The sequence below is a fragment of the Sceloporus occidentalis genome, unplaced genomic scaffold (assembly GCF_023333645.1).
Source record: "Sceloporus occidentalis isolate IW3139 unplaced genomic scaffold, rSceOcc1.0.p SCAF_173, whole genome shotgun sequence".
NCBI lineage: Eukaryota > Metazoa > Chordata > Lepidosauria > Squamata > Phrynosomatidae > Sceloporus > Sceloporus occidentalis.
The window spans coordinates 1,720,883-1,740,941 of NW_028317153.1; the positions used below are offsets into that span (position 1 = coordinate 1,720,883).

The 20,059-nt window shown below is 43.3% G+C and overlaps 1 protein-coding gene across 2 annotated transcripts; it reads left to right on the forward strand.

Moving 5' to 3' along the window:
- The first annotated feature begins 6,671 nt into the window (after positions 1 to 6,671).
- LOC149279296 (exportin-2) lies at positions 6,672 to 19,366 on the forward strand. Of its 2 annotated transcripts, XM_089501354.1 has the most exons (24): positions 6,672 to 6,756; positions 6,918 to 7,060; positions 8,043 to 8,144; positions 8,464 to 8,609; positions 8,707 to 8,797; positions 8,877 to 8,984; positions 9,241 to 9,333; positions 9,843 to 10,010; positions 10,337 to 10,466; positions 10,571 to 10,636; positions 11,317 to 11,519; positions 12,183 to 12,267; positions 12,377 to 12,438; positions 12,599 to 12,738; positions 15,747 to 15,850; positions 16,391 to 16,488; positions 16,651 to 16,801; positions 17,373 to 17,581; positions 17,822 to 17,919; positions 18,021 to 18,106; positions 18,316 to 18,397; positions 18,491 to 18,637; positions 18,963 to 19,194; positions 19,277 to 19,366. In XM_089501354.1, exons 1-24 carry the CDS (start codon positions 6,672 to 6,674, stop codon positions 19,364 to 19,366), a joined length of 2,919 nt encoding a protein of 972 aa, XP_089357480.1. The 2 variants fall into 2 exon arrangements, with proteins under 2 accessions (XP_089357480.1, XP_089357481.1); XM_089501355.1 differs by lacking the exon at positions 9,843 to 10,010.
- Positions 19,367 to 20,059: the final 693 nt, after the last annotated feature.

Sequence of the window (20,059 nt, forward strand, 5' to 3'; positions counted from 1 at the left end):
ATCCTGCCTGCGCCCGCCGCTGGTAATTAAGCACGTGTCTCCACTACAGTCCGTGTTCGACATGAAGGTCAAGGGGTCGGAATTTGTATTATCCCCAAAAAAAAAAAAAAGCACTTTGTTCTCCAGAATCCTTTCTTAAATATAGTACGGTTTTAACAAATGATCCGGCCTGGTCTTTCCATTGAGGAGAGGGACAGACGGCGCGTTCTGCGTACTCTCTGTAGCAGGCTCATTAACCGGCATTGCTTTGGTCTTGAGAAGAGGGGAGGATGACGCGTTTCACATCCACTCTGATGTAGGCGCGATAACACATTAATTGGCCCGCTCTTGAGAAGGGGAAACATGATGCGTTTTGCGCCCGCTCTGATGCAGATACGTGAACTGACCTGGCCTTCACCAGAGGGAAGGGCGACGCATTTTGCATTCAGTCTAATGCAGGCACATTAAGTCGGGGGCAGGGCGACGCATTTCGCATTCCGCATTCATTCTAATGCAGGTGCATTAATAGGCCGAGCCTTCTTGACGAACGAGAAGCGTGTCACCCAATCCGGCAGCGGCTGTTCTGGATTACATTCCTTTCTTAATTTACTGTTTTGTTCTCAAAATAATGGACTATTTGGGTTATATTTGCTTTTAGAAGGGTGAACTGATTTTTATTTTGCGCCTCTGCGTAAAGTTGTTTTTATGGCCCCCCGGCCTTCATCGCAGCCCCTCTTTTTTTAACACTTTCAATGTGAGGTAAGAGAAATGTTTTTGACTCATTAAGTAAGGGTCCATTTTCTTTTACGGGGCCCCTAACGGCTTTGGTGCTGTTGGATAGCAGACAGTCCCTTTCTTGTGCTTCTACTTCCTGTACCATAGCAAAATGGCGGTCTAACTTCCTGTTAGAAATGACCATAGAGAGGACAATGCATCTCTATGGTTTTATATGTAACGAGTCACAACTGACCATGTTACCATGGCGCCAGAAGCATAAGCACATAAATGGCTTTATCTGTTAAATTATTGCCATGACAAAAAATGTCATTTTGGATCACTTAACCCTTCGTTTCTACTCCCTGCTGCCGTTTTTGCCGATGCATGTATGAGAATAAAACCAAGAAAAATTTATTATTAAAATGAATGTATATAGTAGGTGGTTTATATTTTTAACTCTTTAATGGAAGAGGACCAGTTAGTGCTGTGTGGGATTATGGGAATACTGGAAATGTAGAAGTCTATAGCCTAGTTTAGGAAGTAAGCCCCATAGCTATTTTTTTTGGTATTTATTTGGTATTTGCTGCTTCTTGATACAAAAATTTGAAAAAATAAATTTTAAGTGGGATGAAAAATGTAACTATTTTATAAAAACTATTGGCCCCAAGGCTTTGCTTCTCAGCTATAAAGACGCGCAACGTAAAAATGATCTGGAAAAACATTGCCATGGGGGCGGCCATTTTGTTTCTGTAGCAGATGACAGCTGAGGTAGCTTGAGCGCTGCCATTATAATTTACAATGGAAGCAGAAATATTTTTTTTTGGCATTGTTACATTTGGAGGGAGGAGGGTGGAACCATGTAACATTTTTTTTTTTAATTATATAAAAAAAGGGTTCTCGCGTGAAGATTCATTTGATGAGGATTTTCTTTTTAATTTAGAAAAAAAATAAAAAATGATTTAAAATATCTTGTTTTCACTTAAAACATTTAATGCGTTAAAGCGCAGGACATGGGACACAACAACTCAGTCGAGGATACCGCTGCCGTTCTATGTTTTGGCAATAGGATTCCTACGATGGATGGATTGGTCAAAGTTGGCATGTATTCCCCACAATTGGCAAAGTTCCCACGATCCGGGTCCTTATCCTTTGAGCGGATCCTTGTATTCACTGAGAAGGTTCCAACAAAAGGTTGGGTAGTATTATATAGCCTGAGTATTCTATATATTGTTACTCGAGTACTTGGTATTAACCCTTCACACCACGTCCATGAGAAATATTACTTCAGTGATAAAATCTATAAGAAGACCAAGCACTGTATAGCTACCTATAAGGAATTTATTCGCGTTATTCCCCCCCGTCTCTGATACGTGTTTGTTGCGTGTAAAAATGTTTTCTTTCTGTTTAAAATATATAAATTCTATCGTCTAATATAAATTATCCATAAATTGATCTGTAAACCGGCAGCCTCTGCCTGCAAGATGTAAACATTTTTTAAAAACGGTGAGATATATATATATATATATATATATATATATAAAAGTGTAAAGTTTTCTATGTAAAATACTATGTATAATACTGTTATCCAAATCACATGCTTTAAATCAGGTGGAAAATCAATAAAGTTTTAAAGGTGATGTGTGTTTTTTCTATTTTTTCAATATGGCCTCAAGGTAGTTGATGTCCCGAGATAAACGAAATTCTGATTTAATGTTTTTAATTTGATGTGGTTATGATAAATAATTTTTATGAGGTGGCGTTGGTTATTAATGACGTCATCTGGGGCAGAATCTTCTGGTCATTCTTGCCAACTGCCCTAATTTAGTTGGGAAAATGCTATTCTGGTGCCTGAGTGTTATATGGTTATTAGGAAACGATGCTGATGGACACAACACGATGACATCATACTTGAACTTCTGGGGTGGATGGGCAGATTTTCAGGGGATTTATCGCTATCTCTGGGTCGTGGAATTACAGGCAGATTTTCAGGTTGTTGCAGCACCATCCCCCTCCCCCAATCTCATAGTGTATGGGCAGATTTTCAGGGGTTTATACCCCGGTCTTTGGGTAAAAGGGCAGATTCTTGGGGGTCTCACAGTCTGGAGCCGACTCATTTATATTTTCTTTTGGTTTGATGATATCTAAGAATCCTGACTGGTGCTTTTCTATATCCCCTATAATGTTCCTGCTTAAATACAGGTGACCAACTCTCCTTTACCCATATGTGAAGACACAAACTCTCCCTTACCCACACACTCTCCCTTACCCATACATATACACCAACTCTCCCTTACCCACACATGCACACCAACTCTCCCTTACCCACACATGCACACACACTCTCCCTTACCCACACATGCACACCAACTCTCCCTTACCCACACATGCACACACACTCTCCCTTACCCACACATGCACACCAACTCTCCCTTACCCACACATGCACACACACTCTCCCTTACCCACACATGCACACACACTCTCCCTTACCCACACATGCACACACACTCTCCCTTACCCACACATGCACACACACTCTCCCTTACCCACACATGCACACACACTCTCCCTTACCCACACATGCACACACACTCTCCCTTACCCACACATGCACACACACTCTCCCTTACCCACACATGCACACACACTCTCCCTTACCCACACATGCACACCAACTCTCCCTTACCCATACATATACACCAACTCTCCCTTACCTATACATACACACACACCAACACTCCCTTACCCACACATGCACACACACTCACACTCCTCTTCTGTTATCAACTTAAAGCCCCCATTCACAGCAACCAAATTACCACCCCTCCCAGCCCTTTATTCATTCCTTGGAGCGGTTCCTGTGGATCCTATTAGCATTTTATTATTTTCGTACGCATCAGAATGACATCATGACTTCAGAATGACATCATGACGCCGGAGCGAAATGAAGATTTCCAGATGGCTGCAAACATTAAAGTAAGTCCCAGCCGTGGCGGATTTCAGGAGGGGCACTCAGACTAACACCTCATTCTCTTCTAAATTAGGCACATAAAGAGTTAAGTCAGGAATACGGGACTTTCCCCTTTATTCCAGGATCGTATCAATTCTCTGCCCCCCCCCCCCCCCCCCAATCTGCCTCCTTACAACATGGAAGCCCCTAAAAACAGCCCTGTCTGACCTCACGCCCATACCTGGGAACATCTCGGCTCCGGCTACCTGGAGCCTTCCCTTGTGGGACGCGGCCAGGGCTGCCCACTACACACGCTCTGCAATCCGGCTTAATGAGGCCATCATTTCGCACCTCCCATGGGGGGGCTTTTTATGTTACTTTATGCCCTATTGCTGGGTGTTTGTGTAACTGAGTGGGGCAATTAGAAGAATAAGGGGTTTATTTACCCCGTTTAACTAAACAGCCATTTCCTTTTGTTTCAATACACATTATCGGGGCTTTTAGGGCTGTAGAACCCTGCAATCCCCTCATACCCAGCAAACATTCCTATAGCCTAGAAAAAAGGGGCATCAGGGGAGGAGAGAGGGGCACTGGGGGTCTAATGGTCCACATAAGGACTGGCCCAACTAAACAAGGACACTTCGCAGGGGTATAGCAACTATCTCAGTTGGGCCCTCAAATACACGTGACCCAGCGGAGAGAGCCACATACCGGCTCAACTATGTCCTACAGGACAGTAAAGTATCGCTTTGCGCATGCGCATACAGCAGGGCAAAGTGAAATGCGCATTCGCGGTAGGCGGGGCGGGATGCGCGCATTGCGCATGCGTGTAACAATGGCAGGGTTACATGCAGTGCGCATGCGTACTTCGTCCGGCGCGCCATTTTGCTGGAGTTTGAATGTGAGGTGCAGGGGAGGCTGTGCCGCTAACTTGAGGCCTTAACAGATTTCCGCTTGTTGTTGCTACCTCCTCGCAGACAGGTAACCGAGCCGGGGGGCAGCAAGGGGACTATTCCGAGCGAGGACAGGTCGTGTCTGAGGTGCGTGGGGACGCCTAGGCCACTGCAGTGACTCGGTACAGCGTGAGCGGGCATGTCAGACGCGAGATCGAGCCCAGGGAGAGCCCCGTGACACCCCGCCAGCTACCCCCATCCTGGTGCAGGATGAAGGGGCAGATTCTGAGGGTCCCACAGTCTGACTCCTTCATGTCCCCCTTCCCCGTGATCGTATATAAGACCCCCAGTGGGTGCTTTTGCTTGAATGCAGGTGGCTCAAGTGTCTATTTAAATAATAGCAAGTCAAGGTTTTCATAGTTTTTATAATGGCCTATTGAAGGGTTAATATTTGAGGGTCAGCTCATTTAGGAAGTTCATAGGGATGGGGCAGTCAGGGTGACAGGCAGGACATGTGGGCCCCGTGACTGTCCCTCAGGGGCCCTGGGGTTATCCTGGAAATCCTAGCAGCTAGTGTTTTTTGATATATATTTTATTTAATGCTTTTTGGCTCTTTCCAATAAATGTATTTGGTGAATTATTGTGCGATTCGTTAGTCTTTTATTTAACTCCGCCTGTCAGTTTCCAACAAAGCAATACCTTCTCCACGTAACGATTTAACTTATTCCTCCCCGTCCTGCTTTCGGGTGCCTGTTACGTAGCGAAGGCTCCGTCCCGTTCATCTTGTAATACTGCAGACATAAATCAGACCTATTAAACACATGGCAATAAATGTATTTTATCGGAAGCCTTGCAGCTCGTGTGATGTAATCATCACATTTAGTGACATCAGTACCTTCCTGTGACCTCATGTTAAGGACACTGCTGCTGGGACTTTTGAAAGCGAACAGACAGGCAGGTCACAAACCAACTGTAATTCTGCCCGCTTAATTGCCCTGATAGTGGGCACCTGCATCTGTGTCCCTGCCGTCAGGTCGAGCGGCGCTCTGCCTCCAGGCAGAGAAGGGAGGAATGAGTTTACTGCCTGAAGTTCCTGCTCTTCAGGGTTTTAATTGTTTTTCCAATAATTTCCAATTTCTCTACTTATTAAGGTCTCTAAATATACATTTTTTTCCTGTTATTTTAGTATAGTTATTTATATTTATTATATGTTCCATGCACTCCATCCCTGTATTTAGCACTGAGGGTCCGAGTCCTCGCTGCCGTTCATTGTATATAAAGAGTTATTTGACCGGCATGTTAAAATAGTCAAATACTCAAAATTTGTTAACTTTTGGAATTTCAAAATAAAATGTTTACTGAATCCTATTATTCTGCAGCACTTTGCGAACCTTGGGTACCGCTGGCTAAAAAAATGATAGTCGCAGTAATTTAGGCTGAGCGGACCTACGTCCATCAACTCTATCGCTTCTATCCACCCTTCCTGCTTTTCATCCAAAAAAAGGCAAAAAAAAAACCCCCCAAAAAAAACAATAAAGCAGTATTTTTTTAATTCTGCCACTTTATTCCTTCTTGACTCCAAAAGATCCCTAGATCTAGAAGATCTAAAATATTACCGTTTCTTCTGTCGGTTAATGGAGTTTAAAGGGGCGCTTCAGTGTCCCGGGAAGCCCTTTAAATAACTAAAGTGTATTAAATTACTGTGGAAGTAGCTTAAAATTTCTTGTTTTTACTTTTAATATATAAAAAAAATCCTTTTGATAGAAGCTGCAGCTCCCCAGATTGTCAGCGGTCAGATAAAGCAGCCAGTGACAAAGTGTTCCTATTAAAATGAATGGGAGCGCTTACGGTGCGCATGCGCAGATAACTTTATGCCTTAGAGAATGGTTTAACCCCTTAAGGACAATGGGTTGATCCTTAAGCCCATTAAAAACAATGCATTGTGAGCTCATACATGTACAGGCTTTGTCATGAAGGGGTTAAAGGCACTGACCAGCTATCGCATGCATTAAAGTGTGTATATAATGGCTGGATTGCCCCTTTTATCGTGGTTACTGGTTATTTGGTGTTGAATGCAGTGGGGGAGGGGAGACATTACAGCCGTGTGTTTTATCCCTTTCAGATTTGCCGTCATGGAGATGAGCGATGCCAATTTCCAGGCCTTAACGGAGTATCTGAAGAAGACTCTCGACCCGGACCCAGCCGTGAGACGACCAGGTTTGTTCTGGCAGAAGCGCGCTTGGCACCTCGGGACGCGGAGCTTCCGTTAACGGTCTGGTTGCCAGGGAAACGCACTTTGCATTAGTTTGGGACGTTTTAGGTTGTGACTTGTGCTCGTTTATCGTTAATGTAACGCGATATCCGATTTCTCCGCGCAGCCGAAAAGTACCTGGAATCCGTGGAAGGCAATCAGAACTACCCGCTGCTTCTGCTGACGCTGGTTGAGCGCTCCCAGGATAACGTCATCAAAGTCTGTTCTTCTGTAACCTTCAAAAATTACATCAAGCGGAACTGGAGAGTTGTAAGTGTTCCTTCCGTCACCGCGGCGCGGTCTGTTTTCATGTGGAATAAAGTCTTTTGGTTATCCTGGTTAGATCGTACGCTAATTAGACTTTTGGATTCAGGCAATTTAATTTTGTGCGAATATCCGAAAAGAGGAGGGGCCTCCAAAGAAACTAATGAAAACGAGGCTGTCTCTCTGTGCCTGTCTGTCTCTCTGTGCCTGTCTGTCTCTCTGTGCCTGTCTGTCTCTCTGTGCCTGTCTGCCTCTCTGTGCCTGTCTGTCTCTCTGTGCCTGTCTGTCTCTCTGTGCCTGTCTGCCTCTCTGTGCCTGTCTGCCTCTCTGTGCCTGTCTGCCTCTCTGTGCCTGTCTGCCTCTCTGTGCCTCTCTGCCTCTCTGTGCCTGTCTGCCTCTCTGTGCCTGTCTGCCTCTCTGTGCCTGTCTGCCTCTCTGTGCCTGTCTGCCTCTCTGTGCCTGTCTGCCTCTCTGTGCCTGTCTGCCTCTCTGTGCCTGTCTGCCTCTCTGTGCCTCTCTGCCTCTCTGTGCCTCTCTGTGCCTCTCTGTGCCTGTCTGCCTCTCTGTGCCTCTCTGTGCCTCTCTGTGCCTCTCTGTGCCTCTCTGTGCCTGTCTGCCTCTCTGTGCCTGTCTGCCTCTCTGTGCCTCTCTGCCTCTCTGTGCCTCTCTGCCTCTCTGTGCCTCTCTGCCTCTCTGTGCCTCTCTGCCTCTCTGTGCCTCTCTGCCTCTCTGTGCCTGTCTGCCTCTCTGTGCCTGTCTGCCTCTCTGTGCCTGTCTGTCTCCGTCTGTCGTCACAAACCGGCAGGCAAATTTCAACCGAACAGAAAAGGACAGGAAAATAAATTTGTTGTCCAAAAACCAACGGACCAAAAAGGAAAACAAAACAGATCCATTTGCAGAAGTGTAATCGTAACGCTCCTCTCTGTACGAGTTGTTTTTAGGAGTCGTGAATATTTCCATCCACCGGCCTCTGTCTCTCTTCTGTTAGATCGAAGACGAGCCCAATAAGATCTGTGAATCTGACAGACTTGCAATCAAAGCCAACATTATAAACCTGATGCTCAGCAGCCCGGAGCAGATTCAGAAGCAGGTAATTCTGCAGCCTGCGCGGGAGACGGCTTTCATCTTATTTTTGTGATAAAGCAAAATCTATAACTGATCCGGCGCTCCTTTGTTTTTTCTGATCGCCGTACTTCATCTTTCCACCCTACTGAAGTTAGCTGTTCTCCTTAAACGTTAGCGCATCTCTCTTTACTCTAAAGGCTCTACTGATGTCTTTATCATAAAATGAACCCTTACATGTTATATATACAATCACAAGGAACCGCTGTGCCGTTTATAATGTATGTTTCTCGCCACTGTTGAACCACTTTAGTTTTTCATGTTTTTACCCATAATGCCTTTCTCAGCTTAGTGATGCCATCAGTATCATAGGACGTGAAGACTTCCCACAGAAATGGCCTGATCTGCTGACGGAGATGGTGAACCGCTTCCAAAGCGGAGACTTCCATGTCATCAATGGCGTCCTCCACACCGCTCACTCTCTGTTCAAAAGGTGTTTTAAAAAAAATTAATTATTTTAACTGCTTTTTATAATCGCACACACGTCTGTTGCAAAATGCGTCGTTTATAATGCCGTCTCCCTGTGCTAGGTATCGGCATGAGTTCAAATCAAGTGAATTATGGACAGAGATTAAGCTTGTACTGGACACTTTTGCCGCACCTCTGACCAGTCTTTTTACGGTGAGGCCGCTTGTTGTTTTTATTTATTTATTCTTTTTGTCTGTCTACTTTTCTTAATTCTTGTCTTTCTCACTTTTAGGGGACGATTGAGCTTTGTAACACTCACGCCAATGATGTCAACGCACTAAAAATTCTTTTTTCCTCTCTGATTCTAATTGCAAAGCTCTTCTACAGTTTAAACTTCCAGGTATTTCTTTTTTTATTTGTGTATATTTTGTTTTGGCTAAAAATTGGAAGAACATAACAAAAATCATGAATCTTCTGCAGAAATACCATACGCCCATGAAAAAGGCTGCTGTTTGGTTTACTAGTCTCTATTAGTGATGTCCTCTGTCTTGCTTAACCGGGTCAATTATTTTTTTTTATATATATATATATTGTAATCTGTATAAAATCTATCTAACTTTGTTCTTGTTTTGTGAAAAATATCTTTAATCGTGTAGGATCTCCCAGAATTTTTTGAAGATAACATGGAGACTTGGATGACAAACTTCCACAACCTTTTAACGTTGGACAACAAACTTTTACAAACGGAAGTGAGTGATTTCATTGATTAGCGGGATAACCGTATTGCCCGGTGTTTGCAGACGTCTTTACTGTCCTGAAAAGATTGTGTGTTTGAGGTTTCCTCCAGGAGGCGTTCACATGCTTTCCAACCCCGCCGGTTCATCTTTGTCTGATTTACTATTGAATACCCGAGATAAACTCAGTATGGCTTAGTAAGCTGTTTTTATACTAGATAAGCTAATTAAATTGCTTATACAAACTGTAACATGTTTTAAGTACGTTATGTGAATGCGGGTTCCGTAACTTTATAACCAAATTTACTTAACTATTCCTTCCGCTGGCATAGGTCTGTTCAAAACTGCATCTTTATTATGAGGCATTGGGGATTAAAGTTATGAATTTGGGACTGGGGAAGTTATAGGTTTCGCATGTGTCGGGATGGAGGAACAGTCCAGAGCCTTCTAAACGAAACAATTATTTTAGTACATCCCCCGTGCTATTGGATTTTACATCTAGTCCTTTTTCCCCCTCTTTAAAGGATGAGGAGGAGGCTGGTTTGCTTGAGCTGCTGAAATCCCAAATCTGTGACAATGCTGCCTTATATGCCCAGAAATACGACGAGGAGTTCCAGCCGTACTTGCCGCGATTTGTCACCGCTATCTGGAATCTGTTGGTCACCACGGGCCAAGAAGTGAAATATGACTTGGTAAACAATCAGGGTTTATTCAGCGTGATGTACGGCATCCGATCAATGGCAAACTGCTTAATGAGCACCTCAAGCAAAGATTGAATGCACGTCGGCATTGTGCAAACCCCGTGTGTCGATCTAAAGCTTTGTATCTTTATTTTGGTGTAATTGCTCTGGATACACAGGTGTGATGTTCTTTGTCTGCCGCACACTGAGTTGCGGTATCGAGTTTTGTGTTGTTTGCCGTTGCACACCCTGTTTTGATTTATAGAACGTATATCTGGTCTTGCTGTAGCAGATGACTGTTAGTATCTGACATGTCCGTCTGTCCTTCTGTCATGTAGCTGGTAAGCAATGCCATCCAGTTTCTGGCTTCTGTCTGCGAGAGACCGCATTACAAGAACTTGTTTGAGGATCCCAGCACGCTGACCAGTATCTGTGAAAAGGTGATTGTTCCGAACATGGAATTCAGAGGTAAGAATCTCTTTCTGTCACGGTAAAAATAATCCATTGAAACATCTCAAATGAGTTTTTTAAGGGCTATCCTGTGTAATGGAAAAATAACTATTTTTTTTCAGCTGCTGATGAAGAGGCCTTTGAAGACAATTCAGAGGAATATATAAGAAGGGACTTGGAGGGATCTGGTAAATGCTTTCTCATAATATCCTCCTAAACTTCCGAAGTGCATTTGAGGTTTCGCTGTTGTGGATGTATTTATCCAAAGCCTCTTGGCCCCAAAATGCCAACATTTGTTCAACTTATTAAGAATGAGAGATGTCTTATGGTTTAGTTAACTTTAGAAATATATTTAGAAAGCAGGAATTGTGTTTCCGTTTTTTCCCAGAGAGCTGCAATTCTGCTAGGTTGTCCGCAAATATGTTTGACAGGAATTTCAAGTCAAATAGAGGAAATTTAGAAGTCTGTAACCCTGTAATTCTCATAAAGTGACCATTTGAAGACCTAAATTATAGCTGTAAATAAATGCGAAGGTTAAGGGAGTATTATTTCTGTTTCACATGGAGTTATGTTGTGATAAGATGTAGGAAGGACATATCTAGACTTACAAGGCAGTTACAGCACGGCTGGTCGCCATCTATCTTCAGGCAAAGGCCATCAAAGCCAGAATTCCCATTCTATAAGTAATGTGCCTCACGTTGAAAGCACTGGATCCGCAGTGTTACTGTGTTAAATATTTAATAAAGACCGGTAGAAGGTAAAAAGAAGGTATAAGACCGGTTCAACCCACTTCAATAAACGATTGTCTTTCAGCGAGCTTGCTAACTATCCTAATGCCGTGACTTTTTCTTTCTGTCGATCATATCAGACATTGACACCAGACGGCGCGCAGCTTGCGATTTAGTACGCGGCCTGTGCAAGTTCTTTGAGGCCCCCGTGACCAACATCTTCTCTGGTTACGTCAGTTCGATGCTACAGGAGTTTGCCAAGAATCCATCGGTGAACTGGAAGCACAAAGATGCGGCCATTTATTTGGTAACCTCCTTGGCTTCCAAAGCTCAGACGCAGAAGGTAAATGCTCTGAGGATCTTACACGGAAAGACACGAATAAACTTGACGTGCTGCTTGAAATATGTCTAATTCGGAAAGCGTGTCTGATGTGCGCTGGCTGAGATCCTTCCAAAAAACAGCTTCCCTTTTATGGAGCCATTCCACAAACCCACATTATAATTCATTCTCTGATCTGCTTTAAAGGGACCCTATACTGTCCTTAACACCCATGCGTATTAAAGTAATTCTACTTAAAGTGGAAACAATACTCGCCACTGATTGGCTCCTCAAAGCAGCCAATTGGTTGCAGGAAAGCACTTCCATTTAAATCAATGGGAGCACTTTCTGCGCATGCGCTGGAGCGTCACAGTTCATGTTCTCCGTGCCAGCCGTGGAAGATGTCTCCTGCGCTGCGGGTAGCTGGGAAGTGTGGCGATACGTATGGAGTTTGCAAAAGGTGCAATATGAAATTTGAAGGGGGCCAAGCAACGATCGCATTAAAGTGCCTGAAGTTTTCCTGATTAAAGCCCGTGACCAAATTAAGTCTGCCGGGAGTGACAGAATAAAACCAACTGAAGTCTGATGAAGTCTGTAACTTTGTACCCTGGCAGGCAGGCAGATTTAATTTAATCACTTCACGTAAAAAGTAATGTTTTAATAACTGGATTGCTTTTTATCTGGCAGCACGGAATTACGCAGGCAAACGAACTGGTTAATTTAACGGAATTTTTCGTTAACCATATTCTCCCGGATTTAAAGTCTGCGAACGGTAAGTAACGTCGGCGCCTGCCTGTACGCTAAATGCTATAAAGCTAACGTCGTATTGACTTTTTATGATATAATTATATAATGTCGTAACTTTTTTTTTTCTTTTCTAGTTAATGAATATCCGGTGCTGAAGGCAGACGGGATCAAGTATGTGATGATTTTCAGGAATCAAGTGAGTAGAATGTAACGCTTCCTTTCTGTCATGTGATCATTGTGCCTCTGCCACGTTTCTGAAATCTTTCCAGCAAATTGAGGCATTATGCACCTTTCTGCCCCCCCCCCCCCTCATAAATACTACGCATTGTCACGTTGCCATTGTGCTTTCTTGTCAGGTTCCCAAGGAACACATTCTGTCTGCTGTCCCGCTGCTCATCAATTATCTCCAGGCAGAAAGTATAGTGGTTCACACGTATGCAGCGCATGCCCTGGAGCGTTTATTCACTATGAGAGGAGGAACCGCCAACTCAACCCTGTAAGTGGATTTCTATATGAATGCAGTCATATATTTTTTTTTATATGAGTGCTTTAAACCACTTCTGTATCGGTTTGTCTTAGTCTGTCAATTCTTGTCTTGTCATATCCCTTGAATTTATGAATTGTATTAACCCCTTAATGACAATTGCCGGTCCTGGCACGGCACGGAAAAGCATGTGCTTTACGACAATTGACGTGCCAGGACCGGCACGTCTTTAAACGGGTGCAGAAAGCGATCTACTATCGCTTTCTGCACCCAAAAAGCGTTGCTGAATGCCTCGACCTCGAGGCATTCAGCAACGCCGCGATCGGCACAAAGGGGCCATCTCTGGCTCCTCCACGGGGCGTCAACATCCGCCATACTTTGTATGGCGGCGGACGCCCGTTTTAAAAGCGTTTAGGAGGCGATCGACGATCGCCTCCTAAACTTAAATGGTGTCGCTGGAATGCCTCGATCAGGAGGCATCCAGCGACACCAAACACTAACCTTTTGATGGGCTGTGACCGCTCCGGAGAGCGGTCACAGCCGCAGCTGCCGGCAATCTTCGCCATCAAGGAAGATGGCCGCCGTCCTGTAACAGGAACCACAAATTTTAAAAGTTCGCTAGATAGTCCAGACCATCTAGAGAACTTTGGCTCCACTTGCAGGTTGAATACAGGTACTGCATTCACCATGCAAGTCAATGGAGCCCAGCTTTCTAATCACAGTGTGATTAGTAAAAATAAATTAAAAAATAAAATAAAATTAATAATAATTAGAAAAAAATAGTAAAAAAACAGTAAAATGTAAAAATCATTTCCCACTGATGTCACTATCAGGGGAACCTCCAAGTTGAAGAAAAATGTTAAATTTTTTTAAAAAAAAAATAATAAAAAAATATATATATATATATAAAAAATATATTTTTGTGAGCAAGTCCTAAAATTAGCATATTAGCTTAAAACAATTCTCGCATGGAAAGAGTTAAAATACTGGCATATTAAATGCCCGTGGGGTGTCTACTTTTAAAAAATGTATGATTTGATGGGGTAAATTGAATGGACCAGGTTCAACAACGTCCCAATTAACACGGGGGGAAGGATGGCCACACATCTAATTTCCAATTAGAAAAATGCACACGTACCAAATGTGGCCTTTTAGTTCCCCCAAAAAATGACACACCCATGCATGTGGGGTATCACTGTACTCAGGAGATGTTGCTGAACACATTATGGGGTGTCGTGTGACAGCGGCATATACCAGGAGCTGTAAATTCATACATAAAGTAGGTGTGTGTGGGAAAAATACACACACAAAAATATTACTGCAAACTTTGAAAAAATGCTGGTGGTAAAATGTGTGCATGCAAAGAGTTAAAATACCAGCATTTAAAATACCCTGTGGTGTCTAGTTTTGAAAAATATATGGTTTTGTTGGGCATACTGAAATGGCCCGGCTCAAAGATGTACCAAATAGGGCATGGGCAGTGGATCCCAAATGCCAAAGTTCAACATTGAAAAAAGCGCATGCCCCAAATGTGGCCCTTTTGCCCCAAAACAGCCAGGCAAAATCATTCATGTGAGGTATCGCTGTACTCAGGAGATGTTGCTGAACACATATTGGGGTGTTTTGTGATAGTGACATATACGAGAACATTTTAATTCATACCTGAATTAAAATGTGTGTGGAATACCAAATGCAAAAAAATGACTACCACAAAGTTTGACAAAGACTGGTGGTAGATATGGTGCATGGAAAGAGTTAAAATACTAGCATTTGAAATACCCTGGGGTGTCTAGTTTTCAAAAATATATGGGTTTATTGGGCACACTGAAATGGCCCGGCTCAAAGATGTACCAAATAGGGCATGGGCAGTGGATCCCCAAATGCCAAAGTTCAACATTGAAAAATGCGCATGCCCCAAATGTGGCCCTTTTGCCCCAAAACAGCCAGGCAAAATCATTCATGTGGGGTATCGCTGCGCTCAGGAGATGTTGCTGAACACATATTGGGGTGTTTTGTGAAAGTGACATAAACTAGAACATTTTAATTCATACCTGAAGTAAAATGTGTATGACAAAACAAATGCAAAAAAATGACTACCATAAAGTTTGACAAAGACTGGTGGTAGATATGGTGCATGGAAAGAGTTAAAATACTAGCATTTGGAATACCCTGGGCTGTCTAGTTTTCAAAAATATATGACTTGATGGGGTAAATTGCATTGGCCGGGTTCAAAGATACCCGAAATGGCACATGGGGGGAAGAATTACCAGATTTGGAAAAAATGGCTTTGAAATAGCAAAACGCGACCTGTACTTATTGCCCCATAATGGGTAGAAAAAAGCAAAAAAACATAAAAACATTGGGTATTTCTAAACTCAGGACAAATAGTAGAATCTATTTAGCAGGTTTTTTCATTACCTTTTATAGATGAGTAAAAGATTTTTCAACTAAAAGTTAGAAACAGTCATTTTTTTCTACATTTTTCACCATATTTTATAATTTTTTTAATAGTAAATAATATGATACAATCAAAACAATGTCATCTAAAGAAAGCCCTTCTTGTCCTGAAAAAAAAAATATCTAATGTGTGTGGGTTCAGTAAACGGGAAAGAAGAAAATTACAGCTAAACACAAGCAGCGCAGAAATGTTAAAAAGGCCATTGTCACGAAGGGTACAAAAAGTAAAATCAGCCTTTGTCTCGAAGGGGTTAAGCACTGCGTAAACTGTTGGCGCTATATAAATAAAGAATAATAATAATAATACTTCTGATTTCCTCAATGTCTTATAATAGCCAAGAATTATTTTCGTTTAATAACTTAAATGGTACCTGTGGAAGCAGAAATGTTTATGGTTTGAGGGGGTCTGCTGTTCTGTGGACCAGATTTATTTCCATATTTTAGCTCATTTGGTAAAATTAACGCAAGTAAAGCCACATATACATCCTTCTAGTAGTTCTGTGGTTGTATAGTATGACGGTAGACCTCGCTTTCATCAGGCTCTTCCTTTTTTTTTATCCCAGCATCACCGTTGCAGAGATGATGCCGTATGTGGAAATCCTTCTCGCTAATTTGTTCAAAGCTCTTTCATCGCCAGCCTCGTCGGAAAATGAATACATCATGAAAGGTTTGTACATATTGGGCTGCAATGAAATGAATACCAAGATGGACAAGCGGCATGAGTTTTGCCATCGTTCTAATCTGTATTTTATACCATCTGATAATCAAACCTCCCCCGTCGGCTGCATTGCAAGGGGTTAATAACAATTTGGGACTCTGTCACCTAAGCTGTTTGCATTTTGTATTCTTTCTCACGCTCCCTACCGTCTCCGCCGACCGCTTCTGTGTCCCGGTCTCCTTTCCCGCAGCTCCGCTTTTTTTCTTGCCTCTTGTTCTTCTGCCGTCTTTCTTCGTTGGAGAAGACATGGGGTGAAGCAGGCGAAAAAAAGAGGCAGAAGAACAAGCGTGGACGAGAAAGTACTAGAAGGGAATGAGAATGACGACAGATTTAGTTTCCGAATGGAACAACCCCTCCGAGTTTCGGAAGGACCGAATGGGCAGGAAACTAAGTTCGTTGGCCGAAAACAAAATGAAAAATGTGTCTCGTTTTTGCTCCGCTTGCATAAGTCTCCTCTGTAGTCCTCGTGTTTGTTTGTTCCGTTTCCAGCAATAATGAGGAGCTTTTCGCTGCTGCAGGAAGCCATAATCCCGTATATTCCTACCGTCATCACTCAGCTGACCCAAAAACTGCTGCAAGTTAGCAAGGTATTTTTTTTTTTATTTTTTTATTTTTTTTTTTATTTACTTTTTTATACTTTGTTGTAAGGCTGGACATTATCTGTGAGATCCAAATGACCAGCGCTGTTAGAAGCTGTCTGTATCTCAGTGGAAAGGTGCATCTTTTCTCTTAATTTTGTTGTCTAATAGAATCCGAGTAAACCTCATTTCAATCACTACCTGTTTGAATCCATTTGCCTGTCTATCCGGATAACTTGCCGGGCAAACCCAGCCGCTGTTGGGAGCTTTGAGGAGGCCCTGTTCATCGTTTTCACAGAGATATTACAGAGCGACGTGCAAGGTATGCGTGGTGCGGCTGTGAGATATGGCAATAATTCCCCCAAATAAGAACCATTGGGCAGAACCATCTTATCTTCCCACTTTTTTTGCTGTAAACACTTAGTCTGTCTTTAGATTGAGGAGCCCATATGCCTATCCCATGCATATTTAAATTAGCCTCTGCCACTTCTGCTGGGAGGCTGCTCCACTTATCTCCTACCCTCTCAGTAAAGTGAAACTCCCTTCCATTCCATCTTGTCCTCTGACCCTCTAGTGTTAGATTCTGGTCTCTTGTAAGTTTTCTCCTCCTTTGAAATAAACTTCCCTCCCGTACCCCGTTAGGAGCATTTAGATACATAAAGGGATTTATCGCCCTCCCTTCTCTGTACATATTGATATAAAGTGGGCCTTTGCTTTAAATGTTACCTTTTTGGAACATTTTTAGAGTAATGTACGGCTTTCATATAAATGTTGACGTCCTGCGTGTGGAATAGAAGTCTGTTACATGCCGTTAGAAGCCCTTATCGTTTGCAACACATCATCTTCAATGGTATCTCTGGTTGAAACCAGTATGATTTTATCTTTTTTCCCAGAGTTTATCCCGTATGTGTTTCAAGTGATGTCCCTGCTGCTGGAAATACACAAAAATGAAATCCCGGCGTCGTACATGGCCCTGTTCCCCCATCTCCTGCAGCCCATCCTGTGGGAGAGGACGGGGAATATCCCTCCCTTGGTGAGGCTGCTGCAGGCGTACATGGAGAGGGGCTCGACCACCATAGCCGCAAACGCCTCTGATAAAATTGTGAGTACGTTGCGCTTTAATAACCATTCGGGACGCTATTCAACGCGACCTTGGCGATTAAAAGCCCATGTTTTGGGGAGGACTCATCCTGCGAGCCACATAGTTTATCCCTGTATTGGCTAAATTACACTTTAGCTGAGAGCCATTGATGGCCACTTGCCATTATTAGGTTCCCGCAGCCACCCACTAATGTAAATACTGAAAATCATGATTTTTTTTTATTTTTTTTTTGCCCTGTAGCCCGGGTTGCTTGGGGTTTTCCAAAAGCTGATCGCCTCTAGAGCCAACGATCATCAAGGATTTTATTTACTGAACAGCATCATTGAACACCTGCCCGTGTAAGTAGGAACGTGCAGATTTATTTAGAAAAAGGCTTTTATTCCGCACTCCGGGCTTAAAGGGTACTTTCACGCGCTGATCTGAGCCGCTTGTTCCGCAGGGAGTGCCTCGAGCAGTATAAGAAGCAGATATTCATTGTGCTTTTCCAGAGGCTGCAGAACTCCAAAACCACCAAGTTCGTTAAGAGTAAGTATTATATATTAGAACCGCTTTATGGCGGCTTCGTGAACGGATAAATCTATATTATAGAAGACCTTTCACACAGTCCAAACAAATGCTAAAACTGATATAGTCATTTGAAATTAGTCTAGGTGCCTTTTTTTTTTCCTCCCCAAAGCTTTTTGTTCCTTCCTAGCTATAATGGAAACCTACCTTTTCTGTTTGTCTCCTTCTAGGTTTCTTAGTGTTTTTGAATCTGTACTGCGTGAAATACGGAGCCATCGCACTGCAAGAAATGTTCGACAGCATTCAGCCAAAGTGAGCGAATGGATGATTTATTTATTTTTTAAGCCGGTTGGATATAAATGGTGAGTGTTTTCTAACCCCGCGTCTTTGTTTCCTCGGCCGCAGAATGTTCGGCATGGTTGTGGAGAAGATCATCATCCCCGAAATACAAAAAGTGTCCGGGCCGATCGAAAAGAAAATCTGCGCTGTTGGAATTACAAAGATCCTGACGGAGTGTCCTGCTATGATGGACACGGAGTACACCAAGCTGTGGTGAGTGCGAGTGTAGCAGAAATTCTATGAATTCCCCCCCCCCCCAAAAAAAAAACATCCCTTCCTGTTTACACAAAACTGGGCACCGGTGGTACTGTCTCGGCTGTAATATTAACGAACTTATTTATTGAGATACTAAGTCAATAGAACTCTATTATCGTATTTAAATAACGCCAGCAGTTTACGGAGAGCTTCTTACTATACACGGATTCAATGGGGTGTAACGGACTAAAGCGGAGCCCACACGCTGGGTATAGAGGGCTCGGCTCGCAAGCTTACACTCTAGCCAATGATGCTCAGAAATCCTTGCTTCCTTTTCATGCAGGACTCCGCTCTTACAGGCTTTGATCGGTCTGTTTGAGCTCCCCGAAGATGACACCATTCCTGATGACGAGCACTTCATAGACATCGAGGACACCCCGGGCTACCAGACGGCCTTTTCCCAGCTGGCGTTCGCTGGCAAAAAGGAACACGACCCTATCGGCGAAATGGTCAGCAACCCCAAGATCCTGCTGGCGCAGTCTCTGCACAAGCTGTCCACCGCGTGCCCGGGCCGGGTGAGTCCCCGAGATCCATTTGAGCGCTACCAGCGTCCCGGCGGCTTCTCGCAGCCGTCTAATCGTGTCTTGCCTTCTCTAGGTCTCCTCCATGATCAGCACGAGTCTGAACGCCGAGGCGCTCCAGTTCCTTCAAGGATATCTTCAGGTTGCCAGCGTGTCGTTGGTCTGAGTCTGGACCTGCGCAGAAAACCCTTGACGGCCCGTTTTTAACCGCGCCGCCGCGAAGCACTTCGGGGTTTCTTCACTTATAGCTGCATGGTCAAAGTGTTACCCCGTCCCGGACTGCTAACCAAGGCTTCCGGCCTCTCCTCGCGTGTTTTCTTTTCTACAGCCCCAAACCGGGGTTTAACCCCCCCCCCCCCCGTATCCTTGCAGTGATCTCACAAAGTAACCTGTCGGCGGCTCCATCTCATACGAGGAATAACGGATTTAAGGTTCACGCTGTTTCACTCGAGTCTTATTCTTGCAGGGGAATAAGTTAATTTATTGTACAGATTAATCAGCGTCTAGGAATCCTCTCCAAGTAACGGCACTTATTCCCCCCTCCCCTCATGTTTATTTTGATATCATTCTCTGAATCTGCCTTTTTTTTTTTTTTTCTATCTTCATTCTTAACTGTTTCTTCTTTTTTTTTTCCCAAACTGTGAATAAATAAGAAGCATTTGCTCAAAACGCTTAGGAACTTGCCATTATTATTTGTAGCGACACCCGGAGCCTTTTTATCTCCTCGGCATCCTTCACTCCATTTCCATTCCGCAGACCAAGTTGTTTTGTTTCAACAATGCAGTTTTCACCTAAAATCTGATAAAAAAAAAAAATAAAATATATAATAATAATAATTCAATCTAAAAAAAAAAAAATG